Here is a 20,010-nt window from a genome sequence, read left to right as displayed (position 1 = left end):
ATTGCAATCAAAAATCACGCCCAGTGTGAAGAGAGTGGTGCCTTTGAAAGTGTAACTGGTTGCATCCTTGTGTTGCAATCAGCAACAATATGTTGTCACGTGACACGTGACAACATATTGTCACGTGTCACGTGAAGCTTGACCAATCATACGGACGTACGGACATACGGACGGACATACGGACAAAGTCAAATGTAGGAGTGGTTGGCACCACTCAAAAACTGAGCTAACAGTTCACCGTTACAGGTTTTTACAGGATGCCTTCATTAACCACTTACAACACCTATACTTATTTGATCAGAGTCCCCCAGGGCTCTATCCTAGACCACCTCCTGTTTGCGTATCATAACTGGGTTGATGTAGTTAAACAAGGCAATAATACAGAGAATAAACACAAAGGTACGATTTTTGAGAAATCACAACTGCTTTATTTATTCTCTCAATAAGCTCTTTTTGTCTTTTTTAAACAAGGAAAGGGGCGAGTAATGACCACACATTTGAAAGGAGTAAGATCAGGTAGGATAAATAGACAGGATCAGCTCTAGAAAGCACTGGTCCTTTTGACAAAATTAAATATGCATCTTAAAAGTACAAAAAAGGAAAAAAAGAGGGCAACACTTCTGTGCCGGTATATGAGGAGTTGTATCCGGATCCTCTGGGAGTCAAGAGGCAAAAACACCCAAAGCCCAAAACAATCCTACCAACAATTGTAAGCAGTCCACTCCAAAAACATCATGGTGACCTTTTAAACATAGTTATTTTATTTTTTTAATTAGTTGATACAATATCTAAAATGAAGCATGATCGTAGCCTCCCCCCACTGACAAAGTTTGACTGTACAGTTAAGTATGCATATACATATATACCAGTGAAACACTGTCATAAAGATACATTGGAACATTTTGTAGTGTCATGGAGCGTTTTAGTAAGCAAGTAACATTTATAACCAGTTATGACATTGGCATAGTGAAGTTTCAAAATGAGTGTCCATTACAAATAAATCAATGATGGTGCCGACAGCTTCACATTTTTTTCAAACAGAACAAACACAAGTCCTTCGTAGTCCATTGGAACTGCAGTGCTCACAGGAAAATAGCTTAAGCAAAAAAGTTCATACATTTATTCAACAAGCAAAGCTAAAAGCCTCTCTCTTTGTGATGATCGACGTCTAACTTAAAAATAATTATTTGGACCCTGATTGTGATTATAGTTAGGCTGCATTTATTGCTAGTGCCACCTCGGAGACCAGAAGCGGAATAATAATCGGATGGTGGTTTGTCTCTTCACATTTTCCCGCCCCGCGTTTCACATAAGCTGGATTCAAATGGAATTGCAGAGAAAAAAGGTCTTTCAGGAGCCCTATAGGAGAAAACGTGAAGGAGAAAAAAAACAAACACACACTAGGCCAGGGGATATAAAAATCACTTATCACATGGCCACCTAACAAACATCTCAATTCTTTACAACCAAAGTGAAGCAACATAGAGTAAACGTCTCATAATCCGTTTAGAGGTTTCATTTTACAGCAGGGGTTCTCAAACCTTTTGATTTCAAGGACCCACCCAGTTTGGTATGCACTAGGCCCCGGACCCCCATAACTCAGAGAGTGTACAAATGGAACCAAATGGACCCGTGAGGGTCCATTTGGTTCCATTTGTACACTCTCTGAGTTACAGACTGGTAAGGGTCCATTTGTATAATAATCAATCATTTAGATAGGGAACCCCCTCAAGGTTATCAAAGGACTACTTTGAGAACCCCTGATTTACAGTAATGAATGAATTCAGCCCCCTTTCCCAAAACTACAGAACAAGCTCCAACACGTTGCCAGCTTTGTTGATCAAAATCCACACACTGTGGCAGCATCCAGTATGTCCACTGACTTCAGGTACTGAAGGCGTTTTTTCTTTTTTTTTTTAAATGTCACCAGGTCCCGGGCGGGAGTCCTGTAAGCTCATCATCACATGCACACACCCCGTTATCAAGGCCAGCGAAGTTCCCGTGGAAGAAATGACAGTTTTGCCAAAACAATGTCCAACTTTTTGCTTCAGTTTACATAAAGAGAGCGAGCTAAAACTTAAAAACAAAACAAAAAAAAGCAAGGAACATCACCATTAAAAAAAAAGAACTCTACCAATCTAAGCGTTTTTTGTCACAGATCACAAGCTGTGAAGTATACCCCCAGAAAGATTCACTTCACTCTTTCCATGTTAACACAACATCCTCAAATTCGAGTTAAAATATTTTTATTTTTTATTTTTTTTATGATTGAATAAAAGCAGTCCTTTAGTAATTGAGTAAATATGTGACAATAACTTAGAAAAAGTTTCAGCTCCACAACTACCAGCAAAAACGCTTATGAAAAATGACAAAAAAAAAGTGCCCTTCTGCATTTTCTAAGTTGAAAACGCCTCGCAGACACATCTTTCTCATGGTAACGGATCAGCGTGTGCCCGGTTTCAACGGGGCATACATACAGTTTGGCAAAAACGGTGTGAAAAAATTAACCCTCTGTGTTTGCTGTTTTCCTTTTCCTCACTTTTGGAGAGCGAGAAACACAAAAACAGGAATATATATATTTTCTCCTTAACATTGTTCTCTTAAAAAAAGGACATTAAACGTTAATAAATAAAAGTGGGACCTTGAAGAGATCTGCTTTAGAAGAAGTGTCTATTGTGTCTATGTATATATTTATATATATATTTATATATCTCTATACGGGTTGTGAGAGAATAAGTGTCCAGTTCTGACAGTTCAGAGGGGATAGTACTGTATGCCTCTGTGCATTGTGTGGCCCTTTGCCTTTGGGGGGGGCCTTAGGAGGAGGCATATAGCTCTTTTCAACTACAAAAGGTGACCCAGAACCTACCAGAACCTGAAACTTTCCAGAACCCTTGAAGTTCTGTGATGTGTTTATTTTTTTGTCTACGTTTCCGTTATTATCAGAACCACCCCTGATGGGGAAGTAGGTCATAATAATAAAAAAAAAAGCGAAGATAGCAGATCTGCTATTTTCGCTATTTTTAGGAACATTTTCCAGGTTTCCAGAACTCAGGGTTAGTACCACCTCCTTGAGCACGGCCCAAATTAGGTTCTGAGAACCTTTAACTGAAACCGAGCCATTGCGCGTGGAAAACAACTCCAGAAACCGTGAAATTCTGTTTTCACGGCACGGTTCACTTAAGTTTCTTGTAGTGGAAAAGAGCCTTTTAGACACTGGTCAGGGGGGGCAGGTGGCGTTCTGGTGGTGGTGGCGAGAGGAGGCTTTTAAAGGTCCGTTTGCTAAGCCATGCCCTCCTCCACTTTGACAGCCTGAGGTTTGATGGCTCCAGTGCGTGCTGGTTTGGCTTGTCCCGAGGAGGGCAGGGGCTCCTGGAGTTTGCTGGTCATGCCCCCAGATGGCGCCTTTCCCTCACCCACCGTCTTGCGCACGTCCCGCAGGGTTTTATTCTGTGCCAATAAAGTATACGCAAAGGTTACTAACATCTTACAGCACTAACACTGAATTATACACACAAAGTTGCTAACTACATTTACTTAACACTTTAATTTTATATAATACTTCAAAAGCAAAAATAGTGATAATAGCAGCTCTACAAGCTCACACAACGTCATATTGCTACTCTAAAAATGTTAGGATTCAGGTTAAAATCAGCCCTTTATTACTTTTTATACAGTTAAAGTGTTCAATACCTATGCTGGCCTGTTTGCAGAATTATCCACTACAGGTGCTACATATCATCAATGCATTATACAGTGTTCTCTCTCTTACTCTCTTTCTCCCTTTGTAAAATCAATAGTGCAAAAAAGCCAAAATGTTAAGCACAATTAAGTTTAAACATATTCACAATCAATAGTATTTACTGAAATTCTACCATTGCCAAAATGTTGAGCACAATTACGTTTAGATTAAACTATTAAAGGGATATTTCACTTTCAAACAGGTTTGAAAGTGAAATATCCCTTTAAGACAGTATTATATCTGACCAAAGCCTCAAATCAAGCCATTATAAAAGCTACAATGTAACAGTATAGCGTCGATGTCGGGCAGAAACCTTGTATCTCCATATTTCATAATTCTTTTTTTAGATCAATGCCATATTCTATGCTTTGTCGCATGACAGTGCAATGGTAGCAAGAATAGCAGATCTACAAGCTCACAACCGGTAGCGATGTGACGCATTGTGAGCTTGTATGCTATTTTTGGTACTTTTGAAATATTTCGGGGGGAAAAAATGAAACAGCTTTGGACCTACAAGGTTTCCACCTGAGAGTATTATAGTTGTAGACGATAGGCTCTATGCACAGCAGCCATATTATCACTTCCTTCACAGGTGTTACCAATGATACTAATGAAGGCTCTGTTCCATTTAGTGTAGCACAGTAGTTTCCACGAGCCCCATAACTCTGAGAGTGTACAAATGGAACCAAATGGACCCTTACGGGTCCATTTGTACACTCCCAACTGTAGACCCACTGGTGTAACAGAGTGTTTCCAGTGAGCCAACATGCACAATATCAGCACCCTGACTCTGTTTGACCAGAATCGAACAGAGCCTTCATTAGTATCATTGGTAACACCTGTGAATGTCTTCATAATATGGCTGCTGTGAATAGAGCCTATTACCCCAAACCACAACTAACTGCACAACAGCAACATTAATATGCATTCACATTTCATTGGCTCAAATGGAAAAGGAAAAAAATGGATAAAAATGGAATTACCTAAATTTACAGTGGGTGGCTCACCTTCATGCCATCCTCTGGCCCCTTAACGGGGGGCTCGGGGGCAGAGGGAGGGGTGGAGTGGGAAGGCTCGCGCCCCCCGGGGCTGGGGTACGGGGGGGAACGGATGATGACTGTCTTGTTGACCTGCATGACAGGTCTCTGGATGGGGGTGGGGAAAGGGCCAGTGGTGGGGGGCCGCATGTGCATCACCATGCTGCCCTGGGGAGGTGGGACCTACAGGGGGCAGCAGAGGGACACTATTATACATCCATATCTGGATGTATAAAGAATGCTTCAATAACGGTCATTTATTATACTTGCATATACGGCTATCACAATCATGACACTTTAGTTGATGATTCATTGTCATACAAATAACTGAAATTAAGTTCAAGTCAATTAAGGTTGAGTACATGTTTTGGGGGACATTGAACATTGGAGGCTTTGTAAATAAAGATTGCACAAGGAAGATATAACAAATAACTATAACATATACAAAGCTCATTATTGAAATATACAAATAAATGAATGACAATGCCCAGTGCTAATTATCTAAATAAGTAATGTACCATGACTAAAATAATCCATTGTTAATAAGTTTACACTTGAAATGTTTTTGCCCTAAATGCCCCAAAAAGGGATGCTAGGTTTAAAGTGGCTAGAAGAGCATGGACAATAACATGGAAATAATATAGATTTGTACATTTCTGTTCATTTCATCCAGCTGTTTTTATACAAATGAATGGAAACAATTCTACATTTTAATAATAATAATAATTGTGATCAGGTGATTATGTAATAATTGTGACATGCCTCATCTGAGGACACGAAGCTTCAATAAACGATTTAGCATTTCCTTTTTTGGCAGCAGAAGGCTTATAGGAATGCAATATAGTGGTTGCTATTTGCACTCATTTATTCCACACATTTCTGAACAAGACAGTAAAACTATCATGAACTTTTCTTGTAACTCTCTGACATCCACATTTTGTTTAAAAATGCAAAATGACTATCCTTTTTCTATTAGGGCTGGTATGGTCAAAACAAAACTAGGTCTTCATATATGACTTCCCCAAGTCGTTCATGAGACTTCTCACAATATTTTTGAGACATAATTTAACTGAAACCCATAGGAACAGACAGACTCATTCACATTTTAGAGATCAGAACTTGTTTGTTGTTGTATTTGCTAGTTGGAAATGGCCATTTTGAAATATTGTTATTTTTAATGTTTAATTTCATATATGTATTATTTTAATGTTGAGTGACAGCTACCTGCTGAGCGTAATGTGTAGGCAGAGGTCCCACAGGGCCTCCAGGACCAGAGGGCTTCCCACTGGGGCTGGCAGAGCCTGGCCTGCAAACAGAAAAACATGGCTTAAATCCTCTATACAGTACTTGGTAAACTAGAAACTTAGTAGAACAGGGTTGGTCGACTCTGGACTTGGTCACCACTAGTTCTAAAACTTTTTTGTGTCAAGGACCCCCAAACTGATATACTGTATATTTGGCCACGAACCCCAATCTGAAAATGTTTTGTGCCAGGGACCCCCAGAAGAGAAAATAATGTGTTAAAAAAGAAATCCAAACATTATCGATATTATTCAAAACAAATACAAAAATGGCAGATCTACAAGCTCACAGTGCCTTGCGGCGAGCTTGTAGATCTGCTATTTTTTAATAGCCAACGTATAAAATATGCATTATGGTGTTAGTATTGTGATGCTGTATTAACACATTTTGCTGGAGACCCCATGGAAGTCCCTCAAGGACCCCGGACCCCACTTTCTGAGAACCACCGCTCTACACCAAATCTCTTCGCCGAAATTGGCAGATCTACAAGCTGAGCATGTATGTGTGTGCGCGTATGTATACATACACACACACACATAATGTACATCTGCTATATTCGGCTTATGCCCCCCCCAAAATAGGGATGTTAAGGTTCGTGTGGTTAATCCCGGTTACACTTCATCGGTTCATCTCCGGGGCAAAATGGAAGCCATAATTTAGTATTTATGCATACTTAACAACTTGAGCTCTATATAGCCTTATATCCTTTGTTGTATGACGGGTAGCGAAAATAGCTCACAGCGTTTTGCGTTGCGTGCTTGTAGATCTACAATTGTCACATTTTTGACATTTGAGCTTTTTCTTTGCCAATAATGACATAGCCAGTAGTATGTAGTTCAACTACAGGTTGAAAGTAGACTTAAATGGATTCAGAGTAGACTTGTTCTCCTACCTGTAAGAGCCCTGTAAGCCTGGGGAATGATTGGGCTTGTCTGAGAACTGGAAGCCTTTCATTTCCATCTGTGAGCCCTGGGAGTGAGGAGGGAACAGTGTTACACATTGACTTCTACACTACTTCATGTCAAGTACAGATGTGCTTCTCACACATCGTCAAGAACCCACAAATTCATTCATATGTATTTGGTCCACGAAGATATTGTGCCCAGGGACCGCCATACAATATTTGTGTTCTTAAAATGTGGCAAAAAAATATTCAAACGTAAAAAAAAAGTCAGGATTTTTTCAGCATAGCAGCAGAGATTTTGATGCTATGTTAACCGATTTGCCGGGGACCTCCCGTAACGCCCCTCGAGGACCCCCGGAGAAGCACTCTGGAGTTCAGCACGTAGCATTTTTGAAGATTGAAAAGTAACATGCTCTAGATTTACTTAAGGGTAGTGTAACAGATGTTTTTTTTTGTTGTACTAAAATAAGTGTTAAACGTAGTAATAGTGTTAAAAGTAGTAATCCAATAGTAACTATAGAGTGTTTGTTCAGTGACAGGGGTCTCCCCCTCTCTCCAGCTCTTTAGTAAACAGAAAATACAGGATACAGGATACCAATTTTATTCAGTCAGGAGAGAGAACTCATATAAGATACAGGATAAACAAGTGAAATTGGAAGTGATTTAGTTAGTTTATTCATTTCGGTCACAATTTAACATAACAGTTGTGCATACAATAGAAGCAGCAAAATAATTATTGGCCGAAAAGGCATGGGCTGAAGCCGAAGCTTATTATGCCCACCTATTAATATTTGAATTATTTAACACACCAGGAAAAAAAAATGTGACTAGAGAGCAAACAAAAGAAAACAATATTTCAACGTAGCTTCATATATTATACATCAGAACAAACAGTTGAAACAATTCCGGCAATGCATCAATTATACAGAAGAAACAATAGATAAACAAAACAAAGCAGAGCTTGATCTGCAAGGATAGTATTTATTTTACCTCCCTTTCAATATGTATTCTTACATACATTATACACATATATCTGTACACATACAGGTGCATGTATGTAAGAATACATATTGACGGGAGGTAAAAAATGATGAAACAAAACAAAAATGAGCTGAAAAACACTGGAACTGGAACACTATAAAAGTCAGGCTGATAAATGGGTTCTCTCTCCTGATTGGATGAGGAGCTATTTTCACTAAAAGTGGTTAAAGCAGCACTATGTAACTTTCTTTTTTATGAATAAATGTAATTTTGTCCAATCTGTATGGTAGAGTATGTTAATACAATATAACTTATACAATTGGGGTGGTTGTATTTTGTCTCCCTTCTCTTCTATTGAGACATGTAGATCGTGTCAAAGGTCATGTCTCACCTACACACAGGATCTGACACAAATTTTGACCTGATGGTCTCAAGACTCCGTTTTATCCCCCGAGCAAGCAGGCAGGCTCTATTAGCTCAACGGTAAAAATGTCAGCACTTGCGCAGGAAAAACCCCGGGGTTCAAATCCGGGCGGGTGGAAGAGGAAAAGTTACATAGTGCGGCTTTAAGTGTGCCTATGGGTTTTATAAATATTGAACAAGGAACGGTTCTGCTGGACATACAAAGTTTCCGGCTGACGGTGCGGGATTTGCTCGTTATGCTGCAAACCCATAATGTTGCTGTTGCCGTGTGACCCAGTGGATCTCACCTCTCGGCTGCCGGGCATGACTTGGGGCTGCGAGCCGGGCGGCAGCATGCGGCGCGGGGGGGCTCCCACGGACAGGTTCTGTCCCTGCTGCAGCTGGATGGACTGGGGCAGGATGAGGTGCTGCTGCGCCGAGCCGTACCGCAGCTGAGAGCCAGGCAGGGGCATGGTCACCTGGAGGGGAGGGAGGGGAGGGAGGGAGGGAGGAGGATTCAGGGACAAAGACCGTTATTTGACTTTTCTAACGACGTCGGTATCGGCAGTTCATTTGACAAAACAAAAGTTGTTTGTGTTGCATTTCCATTCATTTGTTTGCGTAGAAGTTGTTCTCAAATAGAAACTTTAATCAAAGTTCTTCAAATGTTGCACTTTATAACAAAATGAATAGGATAGAACATTGGTAATCTGCGGTCTCTAGGATTCTCCAAAATCTGGATCAGTCATCAAATGGACGGCTGTCGTTGTTGTCAGGCAGAAATCTCCATTTCGGCTTTTGTGTGTTTTTCAGTAAATTAATGCCCTACTACTTCATCATACAAGTGTAGCGTAAAAAGTCTACAAGGCTCACAAGCTACAAACTCGTAAGCTAATGTTTTTTTAAGTGTAAGTGGTTTAGTCTGTGAGTTCTATTAATATTAAATCAATTATTAGTATTAAGTAAGAGCTTGGCAAGTAATTTTTTCCCCCATTTTGTGAAAAGTAACACATTTGGACTTGCAAAGTTGATATCGTCTCTGTCGGGTGTAAACGTCTCATGTCCAAAACTGTTACTTTCCAGGATTCAAATTCGATAATATCAAAAATATCAGATCTGCAAGCTCAAAACGAGCTTGTAGATCTGCTATTGTTTGATACTTTTGTGTGACACAGCAGTATGATCAAGTAGGGCATTAATTTACGGGGGGAAAAAAAAAACACAAAGTTAAAACATGGAGATAAGAGGTGTCTGCTCCGACAGCCAAACGAACGATATGCTGCTGGATCTACTGTATATATATATATATACCTGTATGAGCTGGGAGTCCATGAGCTGGGAGGAGCTCATGCCGGGGCCCTGGTTCATCTGGCCGTCGTAGACCATCTGCTGGCTGCCGTTCATAGGCTGGTAGTGGGAGCCGGACTGGGACTTGACCATGTCGGAGGGCTGCATGCCCGGGAAGGCCGAGTAGGGCCCTTTGAGGGGCGCTCCTCCCGACAGCACCATGGGGTTCGGCTGATGCATGTAAACCTGGGACCTGTGTGTGGGGGGGGAAACCAAGAGGAATTATTATAGGTGTTAAACCACATTTTACAACGTGGTGATTTTGACCCATTTAGACCTGAGGCTCACTCAAAAACACCGTCTAAATCCTACCTAAGTTTTCAGAATTATGTTGCTATGTATTAAAAAAATGGCAAAAGTAGCTTTGCGCCGCGTTTCGAACTTGCGTATCTGCTACTTTTGATGCTTTTGTGTGTAGTATGATCAAGCAGGGCGTTAATTTATGAAAAAACACAAAATATTACAATATGGAGATTCTGCCTGGCAACAGTGATAAATAGCAACAACTAAAATGACACAGAGGCGTTCCCAGCTTGAAAGGTATAACAACGTATAGGTGTTAACAGGTCTAAATGGGTTAAAAGAACAGAGTTGTGCATTTTCCTGGGAGTTTGTTCCAGATGTGTGGTGCATACAAAAAACAAACGTGCTGCTGATGGTGGTGGTGGTACCGTACCTGAAAGGGGGCATGGAATTGAACATTTCCTGGGACTGGGAGACGGGCAGGCCTCCCCTCAGCCCCAGCTGAGCCTGGGCCTGCAGGGACGTGTGCAAGGAGATGGGGATCTGCTGGGCCGCCGCCGCCTGGAGGAGGAGGAGGAGGAGGAGGAGGACACACATGGAAATGTTAAACCCATTAAGGCCCGCGGTTCCGATTCTACAAAATGTCTTCTAAAATCCTGACAGTTTTCTGAAAGCCTTGTTACTATATCAGTGGGGCTGAAAACCTTTTCATGTCAAGGACCTCCAAAATTATATGTATTTGGCCGCCGACCCCCATCTGAATATATTTAGTTCCAGGGACCCCCAGAAGCAAAGATTTGAATTACAAATGTTTGCTTTAAAAATGTATATATTCAAAGATTTGCACAAATTTGCAAAAACTTTCAAAAATAGCAGATCTACAAGCACTCGGTGCCGCGCTATGAGCTTGTATATCTGCTATTTTTGAATAGCCAAAGTATGAAATAATGGTTTAAGTGGTTACCCAGATGTGTTCCCGGTTGTAATGGGTTAAGACATGAGGCCGATTGAACAATTTAGTTGGTCGATTTAGTTGGTCTGGTACCTGCTGGTAGCTCTGCTGCTGGGACATGGTTGGTGGTACGAGGCGCGGCTGGCTGGGAAACACGTGACCGTCCAGGTACAGAGGAGGAATGTGGTTCCCTGCAAGGACAAAACAACAGCTCAGTGGGAAGCCACTACTGGGTCCAACAAGAACAAATACTTCATCACGCAAGCGTGTCACATAGGGGTGTGCCGATACACTAATTTCACGAAACGATACGATACGATATTTGGCTCACAACTTCGATACGATTTCGATACGATACGCACTTTTTTTATTATGAAAATATATGGAGGAGAAAAAAAGAAAATGCAAACAAATAATTCTGTTTTTGCATTATTCAGACATGCAAATTTGTAGCTTTTCAGCTACAATAGCCGTTTTGAATCCAAATAGTATGACACCTGACCCGAAAAAAAAACATGTTGTCACTCTTTTCACTTCGGGGCCGTTTGCATGCCTGATTATTATGATTGTTAAAAAAAAAAAAAAAAAAAAAAAAAATTCAAAAACGATATTTTTTTTTCCCAAAACGATACATATCGTCGCGAAAACGTATCGTGATATATCGCGGGACGATATATCGGCACACCCCTAGTGTCACACAAAAGTAGTGAAAATAGCACATCTACAAGCTCCTTCACCATCTTAAAATGTTATATATTTTAACTGTGTGTTTTTTTCGTAAATTAGTGCGCTAGTTAATCACACTACAGTCACACAAAAGCATAACAAAATTTAATCCTGAGAAGTATCGGTTTTGGACCCGTTTTCAATCCGACAGCAATGATATATATACGGTATTGAAGGAGGGACAAAAAGGAGGGAAGGCTTACCCTGCATAGACATGGAGGGAGCCACGGAGGCCACAGGCATCGGGGGCATGGAGACGCCTCCGAAGGAGCTGTAGCTGACGCCGCTGGTGGAGCCCACGCTGCAGGGAGGCTGGTTGCCGGACGCTCCCGCACCGGGGGAGCCCTGCTCGGGGAGAGACTGGGAGTTCTCCCAGGCCTTACGTGCCGATTCCATCTGCAGAGAGAGATAGGACACATACCAGCCCCGATCTGTTACTATACGACCAAAATACTAGGGGACAGAGGTTGACCGAGCTGAGAGTGCTCTACTGTCAATAGATGAACCCATTAACTCATTCCCTGCCTAGAACGACTAAAACGACTTTGTCCATAAGCCATGCCTGCCAAGAACGACTAAAACGACTTTAAAAAAATATATATATATATATATATATATATTTATTTATTTTTTGACCCAAAGACCAAGGAGATATTATTTTTTGAAGATATAGACTCCCATCCACTTCCTTGTTAACTTAAAACTTAAAAATTCTGTATCTCGGCTCCTGAGTACTTTTTTATTTTCAATGAAAAATCTTGGCGGTGTTCAAACGGGCCAGAAATAATTCTGACAGTGAATGAGTTAAGACCGGGAACACATATATACTAAGTCATTTTAGATGTTTTGCTATAAACATTATTTTATACTTTGGGCTATTCAAAAATAGCAGATATACAAGCTCGTAGCGCGGCACCGAGTGTGCTTGAACAGCCTGACGTTTTAAAAAAATAATAATGAATCATAATCATTATTTGCATACCTTGAGGGTGAGGTCAGCGCTGGGGAAGGAGATGGGGTTGAGGTTGATGCCAGGCTGCAGGTGGTTGGAGCGCAGCATTGGGATGCTCTGGTTGAGAGTGGGCTGTTGATACATGAACACACGTTGAGTTCCATGAGAACGTCCGCACACTGACACAACGCAAACATTGACCAAGTATACTGGATGGCAGTGATTCTCAACTGTAAGATTTGTCACACCGATGAATAGGAGCTTAAAGTAGACTACGTTGGTTCCATTGAGATTTCTAAATGGGCCCTGATCCAGGAAAGGTTGAGAGCCACTGCTCAAAAAGCTGGCCAAATTACAAGTTTGATAGAAAATGTACTTGATAAGATAGTTGGTATATTAACCACACTTAGTAAACTAAGCTAAGATGACCAGGGCCAGATCTGAACACCCCCCCCCACCCCACACCAAATAAAAATAGCACATCCACTAGCTCACAACACATCACGTCGCAACACGTTGTGAGCTTCCAGATCTACTATTTTTCGGCAAATTAATCCCAATGACTCACAGAAACAGGGATGCGAGGGGTTCAAGTGGTTAACTCCATTTATACACAAATTCGTCTGTCGGGTGGAAACCTCATATGTACAAAACTGTTCCTTTTCAGGATTGAAAAATCAAAAGCTGCAAAAGTAGCAGATCGACAAGCTCGAAACGTGTCGCTTCGCGCCACGTTTCGAGCTTGCGGATCTGCTATTTTTGATGCTTTTTGTGTGAGGCTGTAGCAAGTACGGCGTTCATTTCCGGGAAAATATAGAGATAAGAGGTTTCTGGCCCGACAGCGACGATTCACAACATTCTCCCTCTCTCTCCCCGAAGACTCACGTTGGTAGCCAGCGCGTCCTGCAGCTGCTTGGCCACAGGATTGGACACGGGCACCGGGGCCGAGCCCGGCGGCAGGCTGAAGTCGGAGTCCTTGGCGCTGACTCCAAACTCGATGGGAGGCACGGCCAGCCCCGTGTCCACGTGCAGGTCCACCACGCCGTTGACCGGCGCGATGGGCCCGCCCTCCAGGCGGTCCACGCCCTCCGAGCCCTTGCGGTGCTTCAGGGAGCGCTCGTTGCCGATGGGCCCCGGTTTGTTGTGCTGTTCCTTGTTCTGCTCTGGACCGGCGTCGGAGTCCTGCAGGGAGTGCAAAGCGGTTAATGGAACTAATAATCCATTGAATCACTTTTTGGGGGGGATAATCTATGATTTTGTCGCTGTCGGGCACAAACCTCTTATCTCCATATTTTTTACTTTTTCTGGGTTTTTTTTCGTACATAAACGCCCTACTTGATCATACTAGTGTCACACAAAAAGCATAACAATATTGATAGTTTTGAATTTGAATCCTGAAAAGTTTTGGACATGAGGCATGCCTTTTGTGTGCAACAAAGCATAACATAGGGCTTAAGTTGTTAATCAATTTGTTGATATGAATACGCTTCTCAATTATTTGATTAATAAAAAACAAAAAACATATCGATAGAATACTCGCTAAGAAAAAAAAGCTCCATAAATGCTAAGGTCAGATTTGAGGGCACAACAAATCTACAAAAAAAAAAGGTTTACCACACAGATACAAAATAATGTATAAGCATGCAGATATGCATGACTGTACCTCAGAGTTGGGCTCACTGCCAGTGTATGACACTTGTTTAGTCCACGAGTCTCCTCCTGAAGACTGAACTGACAGAGCTGGGGAGGAAAATGGAGGAACACGTTTAATACAATTCACAGCTCAAAATGTTGCAATGAGGCTGACTTGTCTGTCACTTTGTCCACCAGAGGGCAATGAAAGTGCCAAAAACAAACTTGGGCTGAAACTAATTATTGCTCATCTCAAATAAGGAACCTCACACTACAAGTTTAAATGTTTTTCTTAAGATTTCTTTTCGGCATTGTATGGTTTATTTCAGATAGGTTGGTGCAGATCAGTGGTCCTCAAAGTGGGGTCCCGTCAGGGGGGTTCCAGGGGGTCCCCAGCAAAATTTGTTGGATATGCAAAAATAGCAGATATACAAGCTCACAGTGCGTCACTTTGTGCCGCACTGAGAGCTTGTACATCTGCTATTTTTGTGTGAGAACCACTGATTTAATTAATTAACGACATGAAAACATTTGAGAAGCACTGGTTTAGAGAGACAGTAAACCGAGGGCAGAGAGGAGAGACATGCGAGACAAGACTGAGGTCTATTCGGACCCTGGTCCTCGTGCTCACAAGGAACATAATGTGGTCCTTGTGAGCACCATCTAAATCTAAATCTAGCCACTCTGTCTGAGCCACCAGATACCCCACAATTTGTCTTTGCTGTGTTACTCCTGGGGAATACTAAATAAAGTGTCATCTTGTGACATTTTACTTGACGATTAATTGTCACACAAATGATTGCGTTTAACGATTTAATGTTTTTGGTTGTGTTTGGTAGTGTTTTTCGTAAACCAAAATTTCACGGGCAGATATGACAAATAACTTTAAAAATTACATTTCATAACTTTATACTTTAAAAAAAATATTTAATAACGAAAATGACACAATAAAAATAATAGCTGGCTATTTCCGCTATTTGACGGCTATTTCTTCCATTTTGCGAAAATATCGTTTCACCGTGGAAACGGTTAGGACGATTATGCACAAATAATTGCAATTATCGCAGATAAATAATTGCGATTAGGCGATTGTATGCAACAACTTGTGCCAGGCCTAACCTGAGCTGTTGGTCTCCCAGATCTCAGTGCCGAGGTTATTGGAGGAGAGACCGTCCTCTGGTTGATCCATACTCATGCTGCCCTGTTTCTTGGCAAACCGTGGTGGCATCTTGGAGGTGATGGTCCTGCTCTTCACTGGCACCTAATATATAGACAACGACAACATTAAAAGCATGCAACGTCATATCGTTGCTGTCAGGCAGAAACGACCTCTTATGTCCGTGTTTTAACTTGTTGTGTTTTTTCATAAATTAACGCCCTACTTGATCATACTACAGCGTCACACAAAAGTATCAAAAGTATCAAACTTAGTATGATTTGAGTTGACTGGATTCCAAAGGGCTCTATGTTAGGCCTTCTCCTTTTCGCTCTACATAAAAAAACGTTGCCGAAAATAGCCGATATACAAGCTCACAACGCTTTGCAGCGCGACACGTTGATGCCTTGTAGATCGGCTATTTTCGCAGAATGTTAGACATAGAACATGGATGCTAGGTTTCAAGTGGTTAAATAAGTAAATTGAGGAGTTAAATATCCAAAAGTTTAGCTTACGCTGGCTCCCTGTTCCTTCCTCCTCCTCTCCTCGTCTTGTGGTCGTCTCTGCTTCTTGGACAGACTGTCTGTGAAGCCATCTGGATCCACGTCCCCCTCAACTGCACAAACACAAACAGAGTCAGTTAATGGAAAAGAACTAAATGCCACTAACGGCTAAATTACTTTTTTCGCTCGGTAGAAAAATGAGGTGATAGAAATGTAATAAAGACAAGCATCGATCATTAAGTGTATGTGCAATGAAGCAGGGTTCTTCTCAGACACCAACAAAACTAACTGCAATGCATTTGTAACGGATACAATTTCTGAAGCCAAAAAGGGGGGAATTTGTTACTCTAAGAATTCACTATATAATGGTCTTGAAATAAAAGGCAACTAATGTGATGACTGTATAAACTAGTACAAAAATAAAGGGTAACGCAACAGATGCCCTAACTACCTATTATACTACCTTTTATACACATTCCTTCCTGTTAGAACTGCTTAACACTAAGCAAATTGTGGGCGGCCCTAGCTGAATGGATAGAGGCACCGTCTGGGAAACAGAAGGTCCCCGGCCCTGGCTAAGTGGCTATGTGTTAAAGTGCCCCTGAGCAAGACACTTGATGATGAGTGCTCATCGTGGACATCTGAGTAGCAATCAGCTGGCTGAAGCTGAAACTGGTCTTCCCCTCCCACAGGATTAACAAAGGTCTCCCTTAAGCTGTTCAAATGGTTGTACATTATTTGGACATTTCCAAAACTGAAACCGAGCTTAGTATGAACACCGCCAGATGCTTTTAATACAAGCTGGAAACAATATAAAAGGTTTCTGTTTACAATAGAAATTCTGAGTTCATCTTTTTTTATCCGTTTGGTTGTGCCATTGTTAATTTCCATGTAAAAGGTTTATATTCGACATGCATGAGTTTAGCTTTTGAACTAGCCGATAAATCAAAACAACCCTAATAGTTATTCTACTGGGAATGTAAAACAACTGGCATAAACCCATTAAGACCTGTGGCCGATTCTAAAAATGTCCTCTAAATCCTAACAGTTTTCTACTCGTCACACAAAAGGCATCAAACGTAGCAGATCCACAAACTCGAAACGCGGCGCAAAGCGACGCGCTTTGAGCTTGTAGATCTGCTATTTTCTTATTTGAATCCTGAAAAGTAAAATGTTTGGACATATGAGGATTCCACCTGACAGAGACGATATATAGCTAAAATCCAAAATGACACAGATTCTTTTCCGGTTTTAATGGGTTAAAACTTTAACCCATTAAAACCGTTAAAGGGTACCAACTTATTGAACACAATTCAAGTTGCTGGCTTACTTGGGTAGCTGTTGAGATCGTACTGGGACAGTGGTTCAGCCATGTCAGACTTGATGGAGACTGGCTTTAGGTCCTTGTCCAGCTTCTTTCCAGAGGATTCGCTGGGCTCTCGCTCCTCAGGCTGCTCTACGCTGTACACACAACCCGACTCATCTGGGGACCTGTTGGGAGATAGGAACCAAAACAATTAAAAACTGTTTCAGCAAATATCTTTTAATCATCTGTCGAAATTCAGGATGTTATAGGTCTTGGTCTACATTTAAAACCGGCATGTTACGGTAAACAAGCCTCGATTCTGGTCACATACGGAAATCACAAAGGCATGTGTTCTGAAAACCCTAGGTTAGCGACTATGGCCTCATTTACAGCGCTGCTGCGCGTCGCAAATAGCTGATCTCACAACGTACCGCACTGCAACGTTTTGTGCATGTGCACCACATGGCACACGACCTGAGTAGAACTCAGACATTAGACACTTTCTGAGTCTGCAACTATTTAACTGGTGACATAATATAGATTGGACATGCAGTTAAATTCTAAAAATAAAATGTCTCCAGTCCACATCAAGAGCAATCTGCAACGGTGTGTTTGCCGACTAGTGCAAGGATTGATGATGAATTACATGCTGGTTTCTAAGCCGCTAAGGTAAAAAAAAAAGAAAAAAGGGACCCGCATTCAACCAACCTTCTGCAAGGAGCTCCACCATTCTGCCAGCTGTCACTCCTGTTACATGAAGACGAGTTATCAGCCCGCGTCATCTTGCTCCCCTCCAGGAGGGTGGGCTCTCCCTTCCTGTTCTGCCGCTCCACCAGGGGGCGCTGGCTGGAAAAGCTCCTTTTGGAAAGCTCCCTCTTCTCCCCGGAGTTTGGCTCGCCGTGTCCTCCAGAGTCCGAGGGGACGTCACCGTGTCCCTGCTGCTGGCCGCCTCCTCCTCCGCCTCGCTTCTCCCTCCAGTCTCCAAAGTCGCTGTTTTCCGAGCCGGTGTCCCAGTCCTCGGCCTGGCCGTGTTGGCCCGAGCGCCCGCCGGCGTATTGGCCGCTTGGCCAGTTGTCCTCGCCGCTGGCTTTGGCGCGTCCGGGCCAGGGATTGGTGAAGTCGCCTCCGTTTATGTACTCGTCGCTGGTCCAATGGCCTGGCTGGCCGGGTTCGGGTTCCTGCCGAAGGCGGCGGAAGCGGGGAGGCTTGTCTTGGCGGGGTGGCCGCCGCCTCCTCAGGGCCTGCCTGTCGGGGTTATCGTTTTCCAAGTAGTATTCTCCTGTGCCCGTGCCCTCTGTGCCGTTTTCCATGAAGGGGGTGTTGAACTTGGGGGTATACTGTAAGGGCTCGCGCTCGGCGGGGGGCGCCCTACGGGAATAAGAGGTCTCCACTCCGGGACCGTAACCATTCTCTTGTAACGGAGCGCCTCCACTACTGCTGAACTGGGTCCCTCTGCCCCTCCATGTGGAGATGTCCCTTGAGCCCCCGAAGCCTCTATTGTAGCCCCCGGTGCCGGTGGTGTTCAGTCTGGGAGGCAATGTGCGTCCTCCAAAGCCCCGGTGGGCCTTGGCCTTGTCTCTGGCATCAATGGCTGCCTGGTCTTCTGTGTAGACCTTGTTGGACCTCCAAGAGGCATCTCTGTCTGCCTTCCGGACCTCTCCGGCCTCGGTGTAACCCTCTCCGTTTTCGGAGCCTTTCTGGCGGCGCCTCTTCGGCAGCTCCTCGTACTCCGAGGTCTCGCTCATGGTTTCACTGACATTCCTCCTCCGCGGTTTCCCCCTCTGGAGATCCTCCACCTTGACGAATTCCCTGATTGGCCCTCGGCCTCTCCCCGCCCTTTGGCCCCCGCCGCTGCTGCTGTTGTTGTTGTTGTTATAACCCCCGCGGAGGTTGTCTCCGGCTCTGCCACCTCGACCTCCTCCTCTGGAGCTGAACTCTCGGAAGCCGCCCCTGGAACGCCCTCCTCTGCCCGCTCCCCTGGCCCCGGCGAAGGCCTGCTCCTCGTCGATGAAGATCCAGTTGTTGCGACGGGGCGCCTGGGTCTCCCGGCCCTCCTGGCTGTGACTGGATGACTGGCTCTTGCTGCTGTCCCAGCCGCTGTCTTTGTGGGAGTCTTCGCTCTGCGTGCTGACGGGTCTCTCTGGTTTGGCTGCAGCCGGCGGCGGTGGCTGGAGTTGCTTCTCTTCGGGCTGCTTCTCGACAACGACGGCGGGCGAGGCCGACCGCCTGTTGCCAATCGGTTGGTTATCTTTCTTCAAGTCATACACGTTGGTGAGGACTTCCTTCTCCAGGCGGTAAGGAACTGGCTTCTCCTCTGGCTCAGGTTTGGGTTTCTCGTTCTCCTTGTCCTCCACTTTGAGCGCTTTGAGCACTGGCTTTTTAATGGGCCCAGTCCTGCGGATCAGTGTGCGCCCGCCAGTCTCAGACGGCTGACTGACACTGCTGCTGGAACTAGAGACGGGTTCGGACCACTGGCCTTGGACTCCACCGAGTCCTCCGTCTTTTTTCTGGCTTCCGTCCCTCCTCCAATTGTCTGTGGAGCCATCGAAGGCCTCGCTGCGAGGCTCCGGCCCGTCTTTCGGGTGCTTGTCTCTGGGGTCCTGCTTGGGGTAGTCGCCTTCGGTATGCTGCTGGGAGTGGCTCTGAACAGTTGTGAGCAGGCCTTGTTCGTGGTGGTGGTCCCTGTCGGGGCCGCGATTCTGCTGGTAGCCCTGCTCGTCTGAGGGGTGGTCCAGGCACTCAGTGGCCCTCTCTTCATAAGTCTCCCGCTGGGAGCAGGCCAGGTCACCTCTGGGGAGAGAAAATGGTGAAAATGGAGATTAAAC

General features: G+C 43.6%; 1 protein-coding gene across 7 annotated transcripts in view; it reads right to left on the bottom strand.

Moving 5' to 3' along the window:
- Positions 1-1,762: 1,762 nt before the first annotated feature.
- Positions 1,763-20,010, bottom strand: part of prrc2b (proline-rich coiled-coil 2B) — a 38,016-nt gene continuing 19,768 nt past the window's right edge. For 2 of the 7 annotated variants that reach the window (XM_084046085.1, XM_084046086.1), the window contains exons 16-31: positions 17,894-19,975; positions 17,210-17,370; positions 15,892-15,992; positions 15,340-15,481; positions 14,252-14,328; positions 13,474-13,770; positions 12,619-12,720; positions 11,840-12,032; positions 11,004-11,101; positions 10,392-10,519; positions 9,680-9,908; positions 8,677-8,847; positions 6,974-7,050; positions 6,004-6,085; positions 4,750-4,962; positions 1,764-3,450 (exon numbers count right to left, since the gene is read on the bottom strand). In XM_084046085.1, the coding sequence (XP_083902211.1) occupies positions 3,283-3,450; positions 4,750-4,962; positions 6,004-6,085; positions 6,974-7,050; positions 8,677-8,847; positions 9,680-9,908; positions 10,392-10,519; positions 11,004-11,101; positions 11,840-12,032; positions 12,619-12,720; positions 13,474-13,770; positions 14,252-14,328; positions 15,340-15,481; positions 15,892-15,992; positions 17,210-17,370; positions 17,894-19,975 (4,321 nt within the window). In that variant the 3' untranslated portion in view covers positions 1,764-3,282. Of the gene's footprint in view, positions 3,451-4,725; positions 5,003-6,003; positions 6,086-6,973; positions 7,051-8,676; positions 8,848-9,679; positions 9,909-10,391; positions 10,520-11,003; positions 11,102-11,839; positions 12,033-12,618; positions 12,721-13,473; positions 13,771-14,251; positions 14,329-15,339; positions 15,482-15,891; positions 15,993-17,209; positions 17,371-17,893; positions 19,976-20,010 lie in introns of those variants that run through there. The other 5 variants (XM_084046087.1, XM_084046090.1, XM_084046088.1 and 2 more) reach the window with 5 other exon arrangements.

Source organism: Gymnoscopelus microlampas (genome assembly GCF_963454915.1).
Source record: "Gymnoscopelus microlampas genome assembly, chromosome: 21".
Lineage (NCBI taxonomy): Eukaryota > Metazoa > Chordata > Actinopteri > Myctophiformes > Myctophidae > Gymnoscopelus > Gymnoscopelus microlampas.
Note: the sequence above shows the minus strand (reverse complement) of the source record. Positions and strands in the feature narration are given on the sequence as shown.